Source organism: Pseudopodoces humilis, chromosome 10 (assembly GCF_049639895.1).
Source record: "Pseudopodoces humilis isolate 2021_Gansu_Grassland_sample_001 chromosome 10, ASM4963989v1, whole genome shotgun sequence".
NCBI lineage: Eukaryota > Metazoa > Chordata > Aves > Passeriformes > Paridae > Pseudopodoces > Pseudopodoces humilis.
The window spans coordinates 5,673,335-5,695,833 of record NC_142209.1 but is presented as its reverse complement, the minus strand read 5'-3'; the positions used below and the strand labels follow the sequence as shown (position 1 = coordinate 5,695,833).

The following is a 22,499-nucleotide window of genomic DNA, read 5'->3' as shown; positions in this document are numbered from 1 at the left end:
AGGGGCGAGGCGGAGGCCTACAGGCCTCATGGCGTTTCCTTCCGGGGCGCGGCTGGCGCTGGCGCGTTTCGGTTCCGGGCCGGCGCTGCGGGCCCTTCCCACCCCCGGCAGGTGAGGCTGGGCCGGGAGGGGCAGGGGAAGCCGCCCGGGGCTCCGGGGGTGCGGAGGGGCGGGCGCGGGCCGCCGCCTCGCGGGGCCAAGGGTGGAAGGGGCGGGGGCTGGGGGAGGTTGGCCCCGCCCGCCCCGCGCACTCCCGGTCCGGTGCGGCGTGGCTGTCATGGGTCAGAACGAGCCGTGGGCCCCGCTTCAGAAGGGTCCCGGAACGATGGGGCGGGGAGACACCGGGCTTTGTGAACCGGGTCCCGTGCGCGGGGTGGGGGCGGGCGAGAAGCCACCGCCGCTCGTCTCAGTTTAGAGTTACGTTTGTTTTTATAGTTGTTGGAATCCCCTTAGAATGTGCAAGTAGCCAAATAGATTTATTGGAAAGAAATTGTTACCTGTGAGGGTAGTAAGGTCCTGGCACAGGTTGCCCAGAGAAGCTGTGGCTTCCCCTGGATATCTGGCAATGTCCAAGGCCAGAATGAACGGCGCTTGGAGGAAGCTGGGCTCTAGTGGAAGGTGTCCCTGCCCATGGCAGGGGGTGAAACGGTATAAGCTTTAAGGTCCCTTCCAACCTAAACCATTCTGGGATTTTAAGTAGCTCTCTCTGGAAGCGGGGACAGGACCCGTGGAACGGCTGGAATTGTGTCAGAGGAGGTTTAGTCTGGATGTAAGTAAAAAGTTCTTCCCCCAGAGGGTTTTCGAGCACTGAACAGGCTCTCTGGGGAATGGTCACAGCCCCAAGGCTGTCAGAGCTCCAGTGGTGTTTGGACAATGCTCTTAGGCACAGGGTGGGATTGTTGAGGTGTCTATGAAAGGCCAGGCGTTGGACTCAGTATGAGTCTGTTCCAGCTTAGGATATTCTGTGATTCTGTGAAGCTGCCCAATTACAGTAAATCTCAACCCAAAAGCTGAGAGTATTCAGTGCAGCTTCCAGGGTGGCATCATCTGCTGGGTGGTCTGTCTCTGCTTCTTACCTGATGGGTCAAGAATTCCACCCGTTCCTGGTAGCTGACTCACAGGCTGGGTGGCATTTGCTGACATAAGACTGAGTCTCAGCTGGTGACATTTCAGATTTTTAAATGGCGGTGTCTCAGTTTGTGCCCTGTGCTGACTCAGCTTAGCCTGCAGGTAAAGGTGGGTGGAGGTGACAGACTTCCCAGAGAAGAGAGAAATCAGGATGTCATTGCCCTGTGGCTGAGGTGCAGAAGCTGACTAGAGGTTCCCTTACTCAGGTTCCTTAATCAGCCTCTGACAGGGTAGTTTGAACCAAGAGACAGATTCCCTCTCACCAGTCTCTGAGTGGATCATAACACGGAGTTTCCTTGACACTGAAGTGAGCAGAGCTCTGTGGGTTATAAAGAGTAGATGGATTTTCCCTGCCTTCTGAGCAGGAGCTCACAGATAATTTGTTGGGCTCTCTGGGGAGCAGCTGCCTTCTCTCCACAGCCATGCCCAGCCGTGCTCATCAGTTAAGGTCTGATGATTTTTTTTTTGCCCTTCTCTTTCTGTATATCCCAAGCTCAGCCTCTGCCTCTCTCTTGCCTCCCTGGGTGCTCATGGTCTTGGCAAGGGTGTTTCACCCTTGTCTTTCTTGAGAGTGTACCCTGATGCTTATTGCTTTAGGAACAACTATTTTGGGGAAATGGTGAGCTAATCCTGCTGCTAGATCCTCCACCAAAACCAAGAATGATGAAGCTTGATGTTCACAACTGTGCTTGGGAGAACACAATTCCTCAGCACTTAATTTTTTCTTTCTTTTTGCCTCCTAAGGGGAAGGGGGAAACAAGTTTTCTTCTTACTACATCAGAAGAAAAAGAGAAGGCAGTACCCCCATATCCTTCCCACTGCATGTAACTCACAGCATTCCAGGTAACATGTTGGGTTTTCTATTTCCCCTTGTTCTGTGCAGCTGATGTTCTGCTCCCAATGCTGTGTTGACAGACCTGTGCACTGTGGTTTCCTGATTTTTGTGGGGTTTGTTGCTTTCTCCTAAAAGGGAAGGACATGGAGCTGTTGGAGTGAGTCCAAAGGAGGCACCAAGATGATCAGAGAGATGGAGAAGCTCTGATGTGAGGAAAGGCTGAGAGAATTGGGGTTGTTCAGCCTGAAGAGGAGAAGCTTCAGGATGACCTAACTATGGCCTTCCAGTTGAAGGAGCTGACAGGAAAGATGGAGAGAAGCTATTTACAAGGGATGGAGTGACAGGACAAGGGGGTATGACTTCCCACTGACAGAGAGTAGGTTTCGATTGGATATTGGGAAGAAATTGTTTCCTGTGAGGGTAGTGAAGTCCTGGCACAGGTTGCCCAGAGAAGCTGTGGCTGCCCCTGGATCCCTGGCAGTGTCCAAGGCCAGATTGGACAGGTCTTGGAGCAAGCTGGGCTAGTGGAAAGTGTCCCTGCCCATGGCAGGGGTTGGAATGGGATGGGCTTTAAGGTCCCTTCCAACCTAAATGATTCTGTGATAGGGGGAGGAGAGAAAAAGCCCTAAGATCTGGCACTGTTCAGCTGCACCTTGTGAAGCTTTGTGCACTCTGATCTGACTTCCCCAGGGACACGCAGCCATCCTGCCACTCGAAAATCCCTTGACACAACTCCACAAGATTGAGAGGCTGTCCTGCAGTTTCATGTTTAATAATTGGGTTTGCCAAGTTTGCACAAAGCCTGCTTGGGCATATGGACATGTACTATGCTGCAGTGTACAGAAATTCCAGATAAAAAGTCCTCCTAAGGCAGACCATGCTCTTCATGTGCCAATCCCTTAGATTTGGAGATTCCTCAGAGTGGGCACTGTGAGCCTTGGTATTCCCAGCCTGCTTTAAATGATTTTGACATCTGCTGGACTCTCCTCAATCCACACTTCAGATGCTATCCAGCTTGGAAGCTGCTTATGCCACGAGTGGACTTTAACAAGCTTATTTACTTTTTTTTCTTTTTTTTTTTTTTTTAATGAGTTTATGTCTCACTTTTATTCATTCCAAATGTTTGACGTATATGGTCAGGGCTTCTTTTCAAACTTAGCTGAAATGAAATGTGATGATGTGGTGGTGCATCCCCAAGCCCCCCTCCCTGGCCCTGCTCTGAGATCTCCTGATAAGCCTTAGTGGACTTGGCTGAGTGGTGAAGGGTCCCTCGTCTGCATCAGCTGGGCTGTGAGGTGCTCCCTGAGCCTACCAGGAGCTCTTGTGTGGTAGAGGTGGGAATATCTAGGAACATCCCAGCCAAGATGGAAAACAAGGGATAAGCCACGTGTAGCTTGGGTAAACCATTTATCTGGATTGCAGCCCAAGCAAAGCAGCACCATTGTGAATTGTAGCCTGAGTGGAACAGTCTCATCATTGCTCTACTTAGGAAAAAGTCCAGGAGTTACTGACTTACGGTATGGCCAGGATGGGAACTTAGGATGACCGAAGTGAAGTCTCTTGGGACCCTACAAAAGTGATCCTGAGATCCCTCTGAGCCCTCCTGGGCCACAGCTTATTTTTTCAACCTCCTGTTATATATTATATTGTGTTATATATTTTCTGGTATGTGTCAGAAGTGCCACATATGATGGATATCTCAAGTTAACAAGGCACTTAGGATTCCTTGAGGTCAGATGTGTGCTGGCCAACTTTTCCAAAGTCTCAGGAGGATTTAGGTTCCTGAGGTGTCTCCTTTCCGGTTCCTGTTTACAAATGAGCTTTGCTTATTACTTTCTCTTTTCAAAATGCTTAGAACTTACAAATGGTGTGCATTTTAATCCATTATGCAATCAGGTGGCTATTTTTAATACCTGTGTAGTTTTTAATGTTCTTTTTATATGCAGGTGTGTTTTTATTGAGGTTGGCAGAACAAAGTGTTTCACATACTAAAGCTGCAGGGAATGGGGGGGGGTCTGTCAGGGACTGGTTTAGCAAAGCTCTTGTGCAAGGGGATGCATACCATGGAGAGATCAGAGAGCTTTTGTAATGTTTTTTTAAGCAATCTCAAACACACTTGTTCGTGACAGAGCTGCTGCCAAGTGTGTGACAGTTCAACAGGTGAGGAAGGTCTCTAAAAACTCCAGTGTTTCAAACTGTGTGGAAGCAGATGAAGAATGTTTTCATTTCAAATGATTGGCTGTGCTAATGATGGGATCTTTTCCCCCTTTTCCAGCAGAGTCGTGCACCTGCAGCTGGGACAACCATGGAGAAGAGTGGAAACATTCAGCTGGAGATTCCTAACTTCAGTAACTCTGTTCTGAGCCACCTGAACCAGCTGCGCATGCAGGGTCGGCTGTGTGACATTGTGGTCAATGTGCAGGGCCAGGCTTTCCGTGCGCACAAGGTGGTGCTGGCTGCCAGCTCACCCTACTTCCGTGACCACATGTCCCTGAACGAGATGAGCACTGTGTCTATCTCTGTCATCAAGAACCCTTCTGTTTTTGAGCAGCTCCTCTCCTTCTGCTACACTGGCAGGATATGTCTGCAGCTGGCTGACATTATCAGTTACCTGACAGCTGCCAGTTTCTTGCAGATGCAGCACATCATAGACAAATGCACGCAGATCCTTGAGGGGATTCATTTCAAAATTAATGTGGCAGAGGTGGAAGCGGAATTGAGCCAGACCAGGACAAAGCACCAGGAGAGACCACCCGAGTCTCACCGGGCAACACCAAATCTAAACCGTTCCCTGAGTCCACATCACAACACCCCCAAGGGGAGTCGCCTGGGCCAGGTTAGCACAGTGCTGGACATTCGGGAGCTAAGCCCACCTGAGGAGTCCACCAGCCCCCAAATAATTGAGCAGAGTTCAGATGTGGAAGGCAGGGAGCCCATCCTGCGGATTAACAGAGCAGGACAGTGGTATGTTGAGACAGGAATGGGAGAGCGCGGGGCACAGAACGACGAGGAGGTGCGGGTGCTGGGAGGAGTGCGCATTAAGACGGAAAACCTGGAGGAGTGGCTGGGGACAGAGCACCAGCCCTCGGGAGAAGATGGGAGCAGCGCTGAGGAGGTCACGGCCATGGTGATCGACACCACGGGCCATGGATCGCTGGGCCAGGAGGCTTTTGCCTTAGGCTCCTCTGGAGCCAAAGTGGTCAGGCCGACCAGCAGCGAGATCGACAGGTGGGTTTTCTTAAACTTCATTATTCACCTTGGCTGTAAGAGGAGATTATGCAAGATTCTGACTTGGCTGGGTCAGTTGCTTTGGAACATTTCCTCTTTCTATTTCCTTTGGCCATCTTAAGCATTGGCTGGGTAGTGATCAGACCAGGATCTCCAGGTACAGGCTAACTTGGGAAATTACTTATTATCTCTTAGAGGCTGGGATCTCTACTTCAATATTTCAGCTGAGGTAGGATTTTTTTTTTTAAAGGAAGGTGTTCAGTTCAGCCTCAGTAGGTACCAAACTCAGCATTTGGATTAATGAGGCCATATGCAATATATGTTACATATCTCCATTGCACTGGTGCCTTCTGTCCTGAAGATCTGGAGATGGTTCTGACTGAGAAACAGTCCAGACACCAGCTGTAGGTCAAGGTCTTCCCAGTGGTCCATGACAGCAGTGGGCCCTGGGTTTACATCTTCTGAGGCAGTTGAAATGGGTAACCTAGTGGCCTCCACTGTTGTTTTGACTTATATGAGAGAGCAGAACGCCTTTGTTGAAAATGAGAGGTGAAATCTGCTGTGTTTGGATTCTCCATCTGTCTGCTTCTCTTCCAGTCCAGCATTTGCTTTCTTGCCCTAAGCTTGGGCCAGAGAATGGATTTGATAAAGGGCAGGTCTGCTTTATTTGAGGAGGTTGTAATTCTAGGGTTTCCCTTCACATCTGCCTCTCTTCTAGTTCAACCCCATGGGGAAACAGCTACCTGGAAGCAGCAGATATTCTGTCACTTGTCACTTAATAAATCAATCAGTGGGAACAATGTTGAGCTGGCCCTTGGATAGTGATGCTTTCCTACTTCCTTAGCTCTTTTCAATGGATCAGCTAGTCTCTAGCATCTCTTTTTGCACTGCAGTCTGTATGCACTGTTTCCCACCTCTAGTCCATCACATCCCTTAGGTTTCACACTGGGAATGGAGGAGGAGGGTGATGGAAGAGAGGTGTCCTCTGAGAAATGGTTTCTGTCCTACTGTGCAGTTCCTGAGTCACCAGGCACATATTGGTTTATTCATTCCTCTCTGTTGCTGAACTAGAAGCCAAATGACTCAGTTTTATTTCTCAGATGTTCAGACTGAAACAGTAGACTGGGATGATTTGGTTTTTCATTTATATTTGCACTGTTCCACCTCTAGTGTTTTAGCTGATGAGGATGAAGAGATGCTACACAGGTGCCTCTATTACTCACCCATTGTTCTAAATACTGTAGTGACCTGATGCCAGTTAGAAATTCTATTTATGTTCTTGCCCCACCCCACAGATTTAGCCCTTCTGGCAGCATGGTTGCTGTGACTGAGCGGTACAGATCAAAAAGCGAGTCTCCCGGGCGGATGGATGAGCCTAAGCACCCCAGTTCCCAGGTAGGCAGATCAAGACATTTGGAAGTATATGTTGGCTTGAAGGTGAAGGGGACTTTGTTGTGATGAAGTGTGTTATATTTAGTATTTCCAAGCAATAATGTGTGTGATACAAGGACCTTTTACTTTGGCAAAGGATCTATTTGCTCACAGGAGAACATTTGCTGGCCATGTACAATTTAAAACTGATTCTGGCTGTTGTTGGGATTTTGGCGTGATACCTGGAAAACAAAAGGAGTTTCTCTTGTTGTTTGAGGGCATAAATATCCACTGTTATTCTCAGCAGGCCACCAACTCCTGAGGAGAAGCCCCATTTGCCTGCAGAGCTGGATCTGACCTCAAACAACTCCCAGCAAATGACTGAGCAGAGGGAGGAGGTGTGTCTTGGCTTCTGTGGAAGATGGGTGACAACAGCTGAACCTTTCTATGCCAGTACCAAGACCATTTCCAAAAGCCCTCCAGGCACTAGACCAATAAACCTTTTGGGGTGGAGTGTCAAAGAGCTGTGGAGTTTTAGAGAGGTCTCTGTCTTTTCCAAGCGACTGTGTTGCACAGTGGACTTGGCAACATAAAAGCTCTGAATTCTCTGCATTCTTGGGCACAGTTTTGGGGCAGGAGGGAGAGATGCACAGAAATGGGAAGGCAGTGGGCTGGTAGAGTGCAGCAAAGTAGGACATGGTATTAATGCCTGTGCCTTATCATTTTGATCTAATTTAGTTGCATCCAGTTAGTGTCACAGTGCCACTGTAGTGCAAGCATGTCAGCCAACACAATACAGAAGGACTCTTGTGAGCCTGGCAGGTAGGGAATGTGTCAGTGTGTAAGCAAAGGACTTTGGCTGGAGGTGGGTAAGGAGATACTAGGCTGTTTTGCCCTTGAGTGAGACCAAGTGAAGTGAGGAGGGGGAAATTGTGATTGCTGTCTGCTGACTTTGTTAGACACTTCCATAAAACGACAGATTTTTTGTTCTTGTTTTGCAAAGCTTTGTTTTGTGTCCCCAGAAGACACTGCAAAAATTTCAGGTCAAACCAGCCCTCTAGGGGAAATGTGACATACTAAGTAATTTTAGCTCTGCCTACAGAACAGCTGCTCTTATTTCTCCATTGTGAGGCAGCCTCAAACATGAAACCTTAGGCTTTACACACCATGGGGAAGTATCTTCCTTCCACTCTCTTGGCATTGTGATAGCCATACTAAAATAGCCTGCCTGTGAACCCTGCCCAATGGCAATGGTAGAGTGGAAAGGAAGAACCAGAGCTTTGTGTATCTCCTTTAATCCTCAGCTGCTTCCCTATGCCTGTACAGCTGGATTCAGCAGCACCTGGCATGAGTACACTGCTGCTCATGCCAGTAGAGCCCTGGCTTGTGGAGGAGATGCCCTCCTGCTGTTAACATTTGTTGCTTCTCCACATTTGGCACCTCTGGGAAACAGCACTAGGGGAGTAGATAGTAGGTATTCCTGCACAGAAGCATTCTGGAGTCCGTGTGTTTCTGCTCAGTCTGAATACGATGGCCAGAAGTATCTGTCCTGAGTCCAGGCTTGAGGTTCAGGTTGCCCTTGGCTGTTTGTCTGTGTGACTTGAGAAAACAGAGTCCTTGCTATGCAAATTGGGTCAGGCACACCCTTGCCTGCGATGCCATGGGGCTGGGATGGGTTACACAGCCAGGCAGGCAAACTAGACTCATAAAATGAACTCTAAGTGATATGTGAATAAATACCTGTGTAAAATTACGTCTGAAGACTTGCAGATGTGATTTGTGGTTTGCTCCTCCTTTGTTTTACTGCAAGCTTGGCTTCTTTTTTTTTGAGGTAGTACTCCCTTTCCTTTTAATAAGGAAAACAGAAGGTTATACACCCAAGTGTTTTAATAAAACTGGCACAAATTTTTAAAAAAGTAACAAGTATTGATATGTGATCCACAACTGAATTGGTGGTCAGGTGCCCTTGTGTGAAGGGCTGTCTTTTCTTCACCAGATCCAGGGAATGGCTTGGCAGAAGGGGCCTCTGTAGCAGTGGTTTCTAATTGATTGCTTGTTTGTCTGCAGCCCCAAGGCCCCAGTTCAGCACTTAAATGTGTGCTTGAGGTTGCAGACATTAGTGCTGCTGATTTTGAGTTTTGGCACATGCTTTACTGGCTGGACCAGGCCTGATCTTCTCCACAACTTGTTTTAGGCTGCTTGTTATTTAAATTTATGCCATTTCCTTGGCAGGGGGAGGAATCAGCCATGCTTGGAATGAGTGGTTACGTGGAATATCTGCGGGAGCAGGAGGTTTCGGAGCGCTGGTTCCGGTACAACCCACGGCTCACATGTATTTACTGCGCCAAATCCTTCAACCAGAAGGGGAGCCTGGACCGGCACATGCGGCTCCACATGGGCATCACACCTTTTGTTTGCCGCATGTGTGGGAAGAAGTACACCCGCAAGGATCAGCTGGAATATCACATCCGCAAGCACACAGGCAACAAGCCCTTCCACTGCCATGTGTGCGGCAAAAGCTTCCCTTTCCAGGCCATCCTCAACCAGCACTTTCGCAAGAACCACCCTGGCTGCTTGCCCCTGGAGGGGCCCCATAGCATCTCCCCTGAGACCACCGTCACATCACGGGGGCAGGCAGAGGAGGAATCTCCTCCACAGGAAGAGGCTGTGGCAGTGGGGGAGACAGCACAGGGATCTGTGTCCACAACCGGGCCAGATTGAAATGCGGCTGTGGAGTCCCAGGAGAAAGGACTGTTCCCATTCCTGGCTCTAAAGAGTCAGCACCAACCTGGCAGGCTGGTACTGTAATTAGTGCAATGCCACCACTGAACAGAAAGAAGCTACCAAGATGTTGCCAAAATAGAAAAATCTCTTTCTCTCTCTTCCTCTCACACACCCCCACACACACACCAATAGAGTGTTAAATGTTTTTCTCCCTTATTCCTCCTCCTCTTGGAGAAAAACAAAACAACTGTGTCAATCAACTTCTTATTCAGGGATCGACAGCATTTTAAATTTTTTTACTGTTCTGTAGTGATCTGGGACAAGCAGTCATTTGTATTTCTGGACAGCGCTGTGGCCCAGCAGGGTATCCCACCAGCAGTGCCAGGTTCAGCCACAGAGCCATATCCACTGCTCCCGCTCGAGGGGAGAGCAGGGGCAAGGGGCTGTTGCCTTCTTCCCTTCCCCAGGTAGTTGCCAAGCAAAGAAAACAAAAATACTGTCCTGGTGGAACCTGCCTTGCCCAAGTGTATTTATCCGTGTCTTATTTTTGGTGTGTCTCTTTATGTTTTTATTTAAACTGTCATTTTAGGGCTTTGAGCTTGCCTGTTCTAGGCATGTGGCTTACATTTTCATTTAAACTGTTATTTTAGGGCTTTGGGCTTGCCTGTTCTAGGCATGCGGCCCTGGTGCCCCTTGTTAAAGTGGGCACAGCTACGAAGTGGTATTCCAGAGGTCAGCAAAATGTGAAGGAAGCACTTCAGCTACTGAGAGTGGAATTTTGCAGCTGTGAGGTTTGCATGGGACTCTGATGCATTGGGAGAAGGGCTGGAGAGGTCTTCCAGAGGAGGTTGTCCTCTCCTGGAGCTGAACTGGAGAGCTCAGACCACTCTGAGGTCCTGGCTGGAGCACTGTCATGCTTCAGGTGTTGCTAAGGATTAGGAAGAGATTTTCTGGAGTTGCTGATAAGGAATTGTGGAGTTAGAGGCTGGCTACCAAAGTCCTCTTTCACCCCTGCTTCCCCCTCGACACGCACTTGATCTTTTAGAACAGCAATATGGGATATGGGAATACTGCAATGCTGTTGTCACAGCCGAGCAATCGCAGGTGGTTGCTTTTAAACCTGTTTCTACAAACTAGTTTGATAACTTTTTTATCAATGAAATGCAAAAAGAAAAGAGAACCTTACTCTATTTCCTTATAACAGTTCAGGAGACTTAATAGTGGATGATTCCTAGAGCAATCACAACTCTGTCCCCTTGCATGGACTTAACATTTTTGTATTCTGAGTAGCTCTGATGTTTAGAGCAAATTTAGCAAACCTGGAGAGATATGCCTGCGTGTGTGTTGTGGGTGTTTGCACGGGCTTATGTGGTTCATAACCAGAAAAGCATGGGACAGGAAGATAAGTGCAAATATCCTGACATCTTTTTTTTAAAAAAATATGCAATATTTTAAGTTTTCTCTAGTTCTGATGCCAAGTTGTTCATGATGAAGGCGGGGAACAACAGGTTGCATGTATCAGGTTTGGTGAAGGAGTACTCTTGAGGATGTATAATGTGTATATGATAAGGAAGGGTGAAGTTCTGAACCTTAAGGTGATGGGAGGAACAAGGAGACATTGGAGAAGAAATAACACTTCATCTTGCTTCAGCAAGAAAGCTGGATGAGTGGTTAGAGTGGGGGCTTAGCAGGCTGGAGACTGACCGAGTGACAATATAGCTTGACCTGCTGTCTGACTGCAGTTTTGTGCACATGGAAACATCTCCAGCCCTTGCTTTACCCATCTGCAAATTGGTACTTGGGATCATTTTCCTGCCCCTTTGGAGGGAATAATTTGGAGAAGGGTGATGTATTCTTGCCTTGCTTTATAGATTTTTTTATATGTGAGGTGTCTCACTGTTCTTCCCATCTCTCCCTCAAAAAGAGATATGGCTCTAATGTGTTTTTGTGTTTGGGAAAGGGCTCGGTGCCAGTATCATATGTAACAGGGATGTAATAAGAGGAACCTTTCCCGGTGTTCTGAGCTAGGAACCTGCAAAATACCGTTTCATTGACCGTTTCAAACAGGAAAACTGATATTTCACCTCTGTTTTCCTTCTGTACCTTCTTCCTCCTCTCCTGTCAAGGGCATCCATCACACAGGGAGTGGTTTGGCCACTCAAACAACCATCTCCATCAGGTTTCCTGGCAAAGGTCAAACATCATGGTACCAAAAGAGTGAGGTTGCCAGAGAGTTGTGACAGAGGATGAGGTGAGAGGGTGGCCGAGGTAGGATTTGTTGCAATCAAGGTGCAGGGAGGAGTAGAGATATGCTGCTTTAGTCATAGCTTTTGAAGTTACCAAAAATGGAAGAAAAAAGTTAAAAACTTTGAAATCCTATCCTGTTCACACTAGAGAGCGTAAAAAGTAACTTTTAGTTGCATAAAAGATTTTTAAGTGTTTTAAAATAGAAATTTTAAAGAATACTACCAAACTATAAAAAAAAATATTTATATACATATATTATATAAAAATATAGTGGGAAAGTTTCCCTGCTAAGCTTGCTGTGAAGAGAAGGGTGAAGGTGCAGTAACTGCTACACAAGCAACATTTTTCTGAGACAGGTGGCAACCGTAGTGAAGAAAGGCTGACATAAAATGGTGAATGCCTTTGTTCCCATGGCATAGCTGTGAGTTTCTGGAGCAGGTTTTTATTTTACTGTATCAATACTGTGAACAGAGGAGCATCCAAACAATACAGGATGCCGACAGTGCATCCTGTTTGCTGATTCACTACTTCAAGTGGCCTGGTGAAAATCATGAAATTAGTCCTTCATACCTTACTAGGCCGAAAACAAAGCTTGTGAAAGGTTTTCAGTTTCTCCTTCTTTGTATTTGCTTTTCTTTTTGTTTTTTGTTTTTTGGGTTTTTTTTTGTGCAGAGGTTGCCACTGTATAAATGATCATATCTGATTGCATGCAAAAGAGCCAATATTCTTGCCCAGGCCTCGCTGAGGTGAAGTTTATAGCTTGTAGCTAGAGTCAGTATAAGGTATGGTAGTGGGAATCATTTTGATATTATTTCTGTGCATTTAATGGATCTGTATGTATGTGTGGGAATCATGACGACTAATATTTCTTGAACAGTGCTGAAAACAGTTCAGGCCCATCCACACTAGACATTGGAACCAGTTCTGAAGGAATTTTTATTAAACATTTCTTTCAGTGGTTGACTTCCTGAGTGCAGATGAGACCAAGGTTCAAGAAAAAAGGGGTTGGAGATTGTATAAGGTATGGAAAACCTCGTGAATTTTCTGGCAGTGGTGTAGCTACTTAGAGGTGCTTTCCCTAACAGAATGATACTGTGTCCCATTGCCTCTGCATTGGTGTGGCTCTTTGCAGTTGCACCAAAGCTGTGGAGAATCAGATGCCAGCTTTCCAAGCGTGAATGGTTCTGTGGTGGGTTGAGGCAAAGCTTTGCATTCCCATGTCTAGCTGCATCTTGTTCTCCCAAAGCTGTGATTTCAACTGTGATTTAAAGAGGATGTGAAGAGAACTCTGATGTTTTAATACCTCTGTACATAACATTTCTATCTGCTTTAGAGTTAGGGCTTACTAACCCATTTGTTTTCTTGCCTCAGGCAACAGGGAGAACACACTCTGGTTTTACAGTTTGCTTTCTTGGAGGTGGACATAGTTCTTTGCTGTCAAAGAACTTACCTCCCAAATGTGAAGAGTTGTGGTTATTTCCTTAAGCCTGCAGCAAGCCCTGGTGCCAAGTGTCAGCCAAGTGACATGATGGTTGCCACGGCTGTTCCCTGGTGCTGCCAGGTTCCCTGTGAATAGCTGTGAAAATAGCAAGAATTGTTTTAATACCGTGTTGCTGCTTTGGAGAAAAGATAAACCTCTTCGTCTCAGGAGGATGACTGATGTGAAGCTGGGAAAAGGAGAAGGCCAAAATACAGTTAGAGGATGTGAAAACAAATTGTGCTTTTTATTTCCAGCAGCTAGAGAGGGATGAATGAGAGTTTTTTTGGGATGTGAATTTGTTACAGGAGGCTAAGTACATGCTTAGAGCTAACTTAGTAAGATCCAGGGATAGCCCGGTGAGAGCCAGAGCAGCCGGTGCAAAGGGCAGTCTCTACTTGTCCTCTCAGCATTATCTACCATCATCTTCTCTACAATATTCTCAAGCTGTGATCTGTATAATTTAACTTTAGTTTGGGTGCTGGGAAGAACAGAGAGCATGTTGTGTCTCTGCTGCTGTTTTAAACCCAGAGGGGTTGGCAGTGACTGACCCTGTTCCCATCAGACAGCTATTCAGAGCTTTGGGAACAAGCTGCAGCCCTTCTGAAAAGCATCATGGGGCTGGCTCGGTGCAGAGGGCACAGGGCCAGGATTTCAACCCTCTGTGAGCTCAAGGTTGAAATACATGGACAGGACAGCTCTGTCTGCTCTCATTGCTTGTCCTGCTCTCATTTTGTGACAGCTCCATGGCTGTGTTTCCATCCCACACATCTGCAATAGGAATGTCACTTAACAGTGACATGCCCATTTCAGGAAGTGATTCCAAGCAGAATTATTTTTTTGGAGTAAAGTCCTGGCACTTTTGGGTGATTCAGCCCTAACAAGGCCTTTGCAAGAGCAGAGTTGTAGCTTTTATTTGCTGCTGACTTCATGTCTCCTGCAGAATCCAATCCATAAATAGGAAGACAGCTGCAAAGGTGCCATTGATTTGGGTGGTAGGTTGATTGGGAGGTAGATAGGATTGTGCCTCTTAAAAGCCAATAAAAACCAGCATTTAAAATCATTTAAACTTCACCAATATATTCTCTTTGATCCATGACTTGCCTGCCAATTTAGCCATGACAGCATCTAAATGTTTCTGCAGATTAGTGACATCAAATGTTCAGGCTCTGCTGGAAATATTTTGGGGATAGAAAAAGTCCCTGCTCATGGCAGGATGGTTGGACTAGATGACCTCTAAAGGTCCCTTCCAACCCCCATACTATTCTATAAGTCAAGAAGCTATCATTCAAGGAGACTTTTTGCCAAGGTCTGGGCTCTGAGTTTTCCCAGGGAGCTGAGCCTGTGGCCAGGACTGCAGTTGGAAAGCCTGGAATCCACTGCCATAGCAATATAATTGTGGTGAACATTGCTTCTGTCGCAAGGTGAGAGCCATGCACAGAGTTTTGATATCAGCAGTTAAAGGGCCTAAAGAGGAGCTCAGAATCCTTATTTTAATCACTATCATTCACAGGATATTTTAATCTAAAATACATATGTACCTGTGTATGTATGTATGTATATATATATATTTGTAACCAAATAGAAGTTAAAACTATGCAAGCAATACTGGCTACTTCTTGAAACTAAAGCCTACCAGAACATTTTGGAATAGAGTAGATTTGGAGTAGACTTGCTGTGTTTTTTTGGTATTGTTTTATAACCAGTAAAATGCAGCAGGCCAAAGTTTTGCTGCAGTTAATCTTACTAGAAATTTAGGTTATTCCTAACCTGGAACCCACTCAGGTGGATTACAAAATTATCTGAAGAGTCCTACCATCTCTAAAATATTTCCATCTGCTGAAAGGCTTTGGCTTGGCAAACATAGAAAAACACAGAGGCTGGGAATTAGGAGAGATTGAATGTGATGATTGGGCTGATGGAATCAAGAAAGGACTGGGAGCATTTACTTTTGGATGTAGGATTGAGTTGGTTTAAGGGAATCTTCCTGTTTGGGAAAATATCCATTGCTGAGATGGAGGCAGTGATCAGAGCATCCTTGGGATGAATTCTGGTTTTGATGGAGGGTATTGGAAAGCTTCCTGCTGAACCTGATGGTACCAGAGTTTAGGCTGCTGGGAGAAATTCCACATGGTTTCTGCCATTTCTTTGTGTCAGATCTGATATTTGCTTTTAGAATTAACTGCATTATATCTATATGTAACTTTCAGTGACCTTTGGCTTTTTATTCCTGGAACTGTAGACAATTCAGGTTTCCCATAACATTATCTTCAGCCCAACTGTGAACAAGTTACTACTGCTTCTTATAATTTATTGTCTTTCTGTTCCTGAATGTCTGTGTGATCCAGCTGGTCGCCAGCACCACCTTCCAGTGTTTCATTAGCTTTTATGCACAGGGAATTGTTGCAATGGATAAGTTGACCATGCTAGTTGGAAGAGTAGAAGCCATTGGAGAATGACTTGCTTCCTCTAGCTGTCATTAGGGAGTGCACACACACATACCTGTATATACACATATAGAAACAAATATAGTGTGTTTCAATATAAACTCATTTAGCATTATTCTTATTTAATTTATATTTTAATCCAGTTGTAAACCAAAGTATTACAGCTTGTGAAATGATCCTCTTGGAAATAGGAGGAACTTTTTTTAGGTGGGAATTCTGAAAGGTCTTTGGTGACATAAACATGGATACAAGTAAGACTTAAGAACTTGTGATGCTGGGGAGTTGCAGCCTTGAAAGAATTTGAAACTTCTGGGTAAAGTTGGATGGTGGGGGCCTTTTGAAGGTGTTCTTCATGGTCTTTAACAGTTTTGTTGTAAAACAAGGACGTTCTGGCAAAGCTAGAAATAAAATGGTAGAAATCAGTAAATCAAACTATGATCTGGCACAGGTGGGAGCTGGGGAGGTAGCCACAAAACCAGCCACTGATGTATTTAGTGTCTAATTTAAAGTTTTAGGAAATGAGCCGTTGCTATTTTCTGATGTCTAGAAGTGTTTGGGGGTTTGTTAATAACTTCTGTGAAGGCGCATGTTCTGCTGTCACCAATGGGAAGAATGGATTTAAAGATAAGATCTTGCTGATTTTTTTTTGTGTCAGGGAATAATTTCCTTTCTGAGGAATTAGCAAGTGCTAAGAACAAATTCACCTCTAACATGTCCTGCAGGCTTGGCAGTGGCTCTTCTTTCTCTAGGGAGAAATAAGACAGCTGAAATAATAAGAGAGTTTGCCTGTTTTCAGCCCTGGCTGGTGCTGGTGGCACTGGAACTGCACAGGGGGATGGGTAGAAAGGTGGAACAGCAGCAGAGCATCACTGGGAAGAGGTAGTGCATGTATCTGGCATGCCATGGATGCTGTGGGCAGGGAAATGCTGGGTTTAGAACCTGCACGGGGCAGAAGCATGCAGGAAATGCTGCTGCCTTGTGAGACAGGTGTCCAAAGATGCCTATCCTGCACATGGCAGTTGAGCAGCACCAGGGTTTTACTTGTTACTTGCTGGAGAAAAAAGGGCCAGTCCCCTGTGGGGGCAGTTTTGCTGTGAGCATTTCAAAAACTCCATTGGAAGGAACTGAAGGGTGAGAAGTAAAGGGTGGAAAGGGTGGTACCAGACTTCAAAATGCCATTTTCTGAGTTTTCTGCAAGTGTTGAACACTGAAGTTTGTTTTTGTTTTAGTGCTTTCTCCTTTACCTATATAATTTTTCCTATTTAAACTCCACAGCTCAGGGGAGGGTGCAGAGAAGATGGAGCCAGACCCTTCCTGGAGGCACACGGTGGTAAGAAGGAGCAGCAGTAGGCAGCAGTTTATAGAAGGCAAAATGAGGTTAGGTATGATAAGACATTATCTCACTGTGAGTATACTCAAACAGCATTGGATCTGGTTGTCCAGAGAGGCTGGGAAATCTCTATTATGGGAGAGTGCAGCCTCCAAGTTCCTGTTTCCATTAGACTGCACCAAGCTGTATTTTTGTTGCCTTTTTTTTAGTTTTATCATGTAAAATGGGAAGCTTTACTGGCCTTCCTAGTTCATATAAGTTAAGCTTTTGAAACACGTTCAGGTATTTTCAAATACTCCTGTGTAAGTTCCTTATTTAATCTGACATACTCTGATTTATTATTTTACTGCAGTTACCTAAGGCAGTACTTAAAAAATCAGTGCTTTTTTTTTTTTTTTTGCAGACTTTCAGCTTAGCTATTGTTAATGTACCTAACACCCTTCCTCTCAGATCGATGGTGAAATGCCTGCATTATTTTTCTACTGCAGTAAGGCTTACTTATTTAAACCTTCCCATTACCTTTGCAGTCAGACCCAATACCATTGGCTATGAAACTGTGAAACTAATGAGAAATGAAAAATGACGTTGGATTAATTTACTGCTGATCATAAAATACAGAAAGTGGCAGTATAAAAAGATAAAATACATTTGAAATGAGTTACTCAAATCACAGAATTGTGGAATGGTTTGGGTTGGAAGAGACCTTAAAGCTCATCTTATTCCAACCCCCTTGCCATGGGCAAGGATGTCTTCTGCTAGAATTGGAATAGAAATTACTGAGTCTGGGGCAGGAGGAGGAGTCACAAAACTAGTCTGAGAGAAACAAATTAACTTGATGATGGCAATGAATTGGTTCCCCATTTGGTCAAGTTTTAAAAGCTGTTTCTTGAAGTTTCCCTGGCTCTGCTCGTTCATCTACGTGTCTTGGGCATTGGTTTGATACGGGGGTTTGTACCTCTGAGAGTATTTCTGAGAGTTTACATATGTAAACCTCTCTGAATTACTGTGAAGCTTTTTCCTGAATCCTTCCTTGCCTGTGCATTGGTAACTGAACAGAACTCTTGCCTGCAAGAGGCCAGTGGGATGAGGGTGGCAGCTGTGGGTGACACTAACAAGTGGACAGTGCAATTCTTGGGCTGACAGATTGGATTTTGGGAAGAGGCATGAAGCCTCAACCCCACTGTGGCTGTCTCCAGCCCCAGGGTGTTCTTTCAGTCGATGTGTGTTTGCAGAGGCTGTACAGGACAGCCTGGATCTCCAGAGATGCAGGGAAGGAGGGTGTAGGTGGCATGCAGGCACTTTTCTCATGTGTTAAAAGATTTCTTAAGCCAGGGTTGTGCTATTGGGGGAAGCACCCCAAGTGGGATTGAGAATAGAATTTTGTTATACCCTTTGCTTAAGGCTAATTCCTTGGGCTTCCCTAAGGCACTGGCAGAAAGCTGACACTAGACAGTTTTTTCCAGGGCTGTGTTTTCATGGGGCAAGTGCCAGTAAGGAATATTGGGAAGGGAGAGAGGAGTGTTGTTCAAATAAGGCATGGTTGTTTTGTGTTGGTGGGTAATATGGCTGACATTTAGGATGGGCAAGAGCAATCCTGGGTGGCAAAAAAGACTTTTCTGAATAAGGTCTATTAGAAGCTGAATGAGGAGGAGAATAACATGCACCTGTATGTTCTTGCAGTAACATATTCCTCACCTCATGCCCCACACTTGCAGGGAGAATTAGCAATGGATGAGAAGGCTGGATCAAAGCACTACTTTAGTCTGAAAAGGGAAGGGAATGAATGCAGTTTTCCCAAGTCTCTAGTGTGTTAAACACTAGCTGAAGCTTCCATGAGCTGTGACCCCGTTGTCCCCAGAGCTCCCCTTGTTTCCCTGGTGTCCCTCCAACTTTCCTGCACAACACTGTGAGTATGATATCTGTAGCTGTTTTCAAAACTTTGGGTTTTTCCATTAAAACTTCTCAGAGCAGGAAATGCTGTCCTACTGCAGGAGCAGACAGGACATGACCCCAAACAGGGCACAGATAGTTGAGAAGTGGGAGAGAAAGTTTTAAGAGTTAACAAAGGAAGTGGCTTTGTACAGCAATTTGCTAATCAAACAAACTTGTCTTGTAACAAACTTAACTGACAATCAATTTCTAAAATACAAAAGCCTCTTAGAGAAATAGTCAAGTATATCTTCACCAGAAAGATTTAACTGGGATAACGTAATAAAGAGAATAAAGAGCACAGGATTTTGGGATTTTTCAATTTTTTTTTTTTTTTTTTTTCCCCTCTTTTGAGCAATCACTCCAGAAATGTAGTTGCATTCAGCAGCAATGTATTCACAGGACAGTAACTACCTCTCTCTCTTGGAGTGCTGAGGTTACCACACTACACAACACACTCTAGCAGCAAAGCTTTCACTTTAAAGAGATTTGTTTTCCTTACCTCTGTGTTTCAGAAATACAAGTCTGCTCTGTAAAGTGACTCTAATGAAAATGTCATCTGGGAGGGGCAATGGGAGTCCTTTCGGGTACACACAGTCCTTCTTGGCCTCCAGTTCCTTACTGTGACCCTTTGCAGGTTGGCCATGGGGCTCTGACAGTTCAGGGGGACTTTGTCGGCTCCTCTGTGCTGCCTGACAGTGAACTGTCCTCTGGGCTAGAGCTGTAAGACCACATTCCTGCATTAGGAAATCAGTTAATGGTGGGGAAGGTAAAAGGAGTATCCATCTCCCTCCTGCCTCCAAGGCAGCAGGCAACAGTAAAAAAAAAAAAAAAAAAGAAAAAAAAAAGAAAAAAGCAGAAAAAAGCAGAAAAAAGCAATAAGATAATATAGAAACACTTTATATATTGTTCATTAGTCCGTGGATCTGACTCTGCAAATATATATATATATATATATACACACACACACACACACACACACATACAGAGAGGAAATCTCTCATGTGAAAAGGTGCCATTGTTTTTTCTAAACAGAGTCCCTTTCCAAACTAGAACAGCACTTTAAATAGGTTCCTCTTAAAAAAAAAAAAAAAAAAAAAAAAAAAAAAAAAAAGTAAAAAGCAAACCCTTTTCTGCCACAATGCACTTTAACTGGTCAGATGAGTACAGCTGTGGCTGGCTTGGGACACGGCTGTATGGGCAGGCAGCTCCAGGGCAGCCACAGCTTGGGGGGAAGCAATGTTGCCAGATGCTTGGGCATGGCAGCTCTACCTCCAGCAGCCCCCCAGGCCAGCATGGCCCCCACACCACCTGGAGTAGCCCCACTGTGCCCAAGCACTGATGGGGCTGGTGGCTGTTAAGGGACTTCATAATGTGTCAAGAGAAACCCACCCTTGCCTATCAAGAAGATTTAAACCCCATTTTTTAACAGGTCAGAAGTTGCACCCAGTTACAACCCAGCTGGTGGCCCAGGGCTGAGCTAAGCTGAATAGCAAAGCTAAGAGAAAACTGTTACTGGGGTTGTGGGGTTTTTCCATAACATGAATATGGAGACCTTGTCAGTTCTGTTTGGTTTTTTTTCTTTTTTAATCCAAGTTTTTGTGTCCCACATTGATTCTGCTGTGAGCTGGTTTGCAGAGTAACCATTTGTAACAGAAGTTTTGCTGTCGCCTTCAACTAGTGACCTGTAAACCAAACCTTTTTAGGACAGGTGTCCTAATACTCAAGACTTAATTTCACAGTTAAGAAATTTCCTGCTGTACTAATTATTCTTTATTATTTTATTTTTGATTGCAGTCCTTATTTCAAGAAAAAGAAGTCAGTGTTCAGACTAGTCTAGAATAGGCTGAAGCCTTCTGTAACTTGTGGATATCAGACTGTTCTTCAGTGATTTTGCAAGCTGTTTCCAAACTGGTCCTCCATGACTGCTTCCCTTTTCCTCTTCCAGCGGGTGCTGGCAAACAGAAGCTCCATGGCCACTATGTCCAGGGACAGCCAGCACTGCTGGAGGGGAGTGAGCAGGGGTAGAAGGGGAACCAGAACTGGGAAAGGGGGAAAGAAAACCAAGGTAAAGGGGACTGTACAATTGCATTGAAAGCAGTTTAGCAAAAAGCGCTCTCATTGGACAGCTTTAAGAACAATGTGAATGAAAATTTAGCAACTTGGGTAAGAATTTGGAAAATGCTATAAATGTATACTTGAAATTCTGTTTGTATTAGAAAAAACGAATTTTCTTCTTTCTTTTAACACTGTGTAAAAGAACATTATGCATGTGAGTGGTTTGAGAATTAAATGGTTTAATACTCAGGTCCTTGTCTGTGTCTTATGGCTGACTGGTACTGACCCAACGTGGATTTTCCACCTGATCTCAGCTGTGGGCAGCTCCCCACTGCCTTAAGCTGCGCAGCTTAAGAGAGGTTGCGGTTGCACAGTGCCAGGCTGTTCCTGGCAACTCAAATGGCTTCTGTCCTTATTGCATGAGTTTTGTCTCACCTCTTCAGCAGGCTCAGCCATTTTCAGTTTCCCCAGGAGGAACAAGCCCTGTGCTCTTGCTGCAGGTCAAGTTTTGGATGTTTTCCCAGCTGCCTATGGCAGGGGAAGTATTTTGGTTCAGTGCCATGCTAGGGAGACCCAGGCCTTTCCTCAGCCCTCCTCTTTCACCAGTGTCCATCTCCACAGCTTGGAGCACAACTGAAAAAGGCAGAGATTATAGGAGGTTGTGTGTTTCAGTGATGTTCACAGGCAGAAGATGGGATCCATCAAGAAATGCCACAGTGGTAACTGCCAGAGGAGGGCAGGGAGAGGGAGAGGAAGAGCTGCTTTCTGAACTCTATTTTCAAAATGCTTCCCCTTTTCTCCCAGGTTCCCAGTTCTTCACAGCTTCTTTCCAAGGTACTGCTCCAGGGGAGCATGTTAGCCCCTTAAGGACACCTCTCAGATTCGTACAGTTTGCTTGTGGGACAGTGGAGGAGGTGGCCCTCCATGTCCTAATCACACACTACTTGCACAGATGCTCAAGCAATCCTGCTAGGAACAGGAAAGAGTCAAACCACTGATAGCTTCCAAAACTAGAGACCCAGTGACCGAAGATCTGACATACCAGCTCTGTTCAAGTTAACTCCTTCACTACTTGGCTACTCTGGTAATTCCTGCCAAAAGAAGCCTTTACAAAGGTGGATATTTTGCTGGTCCTACACAATCCGGAGTAAATGGGCCACTGGGGAGTGCAACCCTCTGTCTGCACACACCACTTCCATCACCTCCTGAGGACAGGAACTGTGCTTTCACTGTCTGGTTTCAAACAACTGCCTGAAATGGAGAAATCTTCTGCGTCTTTAGGACAGCCCTGCCCAAGGTGCTACAGCAGTACAGCCACCCTGAGAAAACAAGAGGTCTGTTCACATGTGGCCTCACAGCAGGCCAGGACACCTCAGCTCCTGGAGTAAACTTGCAGGTAAAATAATAAATTTTTATCAAAGCTACAGCTACTGGTTACCTTACCTGGGCACTGTCATGGTTCGTGGGCACTGCTGCTATAGTAACTGTTAGATGAAATCTTAATATTAAAAAAGAGTTTCAAAGCCTTAGCTATGCAAGACTGTCACTAGTGACTCTTAGCACTTGGGCACACAGGACATACCAGAGCAGCTGGCAAGCAGGGCACAGCTGTTTGGCAGCTCTTTCACCCACACAGAGCTGCAGGAGGGTGTTCTAGCCCAGCCAGCACATGCCTTATGGCTGCTGCTGTTCCACTCACCTTTCTGGTGTGGGGCCCCATTTACT

General features: G+C 45.5%; 1 protein-coding gene across 7 annotated transcripts; it reads left to right on the top strand.

The window, feature by feature from the left end:
- Positions 1 to 66: 66 nt before the first annotated feature.
- Positions 67 to 22,454, top strand: ZBTB37 (zinc finger and BTB domain containing 37). Of its 7 annotated transcripts, XR_001332185.2 has the most exons (7): positions 68 to 111; positions 1,873 to 1,971; positions 4,239 to 5,191; positions 6,487 to 6,586; positions 8,795 to 12,554; positions 16,733 to 16,787; positions 20,514 to 22,454. XR_001332185.2 is itself a non-coding variant. In XM_088060361.1 (6 exons), the coding sequence occupies exons 4-6, from the start codon at positions 4,269 to 4,271 to the stop codon at positions 9,281 to 9,283; spliced, it is 1,512 nt and encodes a 503-aa protein (XP_087916487.1). In that variant the 5' UTR covers positions 67 to 111; positions 1,873 to 1,971; positions 2,099 to 2,316; positions 4,242 to 4,268; the 3' UTR covers positions 9,284 to 22,454. The 7 variants fall into 7 exon arrangements, 5 of the variants coding, with proteins under 5 accessions (XP_087916487.1, XP_087916486.1, XP_087916485.1 ...); XM_088060361.1 differs by adding an exon at positions 2,099 to 2,316 and having other exon boundaries at positions 67 to 111; positions 4,242 to 5,191; positions 8,795 to 22,454; XM_088060360.1 differs by adding an exon at positions 2,099 to 2,339 and having other exon boundaries at positions 67 to 111; positions 4,242 to 5,191; positions 8,795 to 22,454.
- The last annotated feature ends 45 nt before the right edge of the window (positions 22,455 to 22,499 follow it).

Bases quoted from the DNA above. Each gene is read 5' to 3' on its own strand.
- ZBTB37 (XM_088060361.1), top strand. From the start codon at position 4,269: ATGGAGAAGAGTGGAAACATTCAGCTGGAGATTCCTAACTTCAGTAAC. The intron at 5,192-6,486 runs GTGGGTTTTCTT...CCCACCCCACAG, and splicing joins ACCAGCAGCGAGATCGACAG to ATTTAGCCCTTCTGGCAGCA. The intron at 6,587-8,794 runs GTAGGCAGATCA...TTTCCTTGGCAG, and splicing joins CTAAGCACCCCAGTTCCCAG to GGGGAGGAATCAGCCATGCT.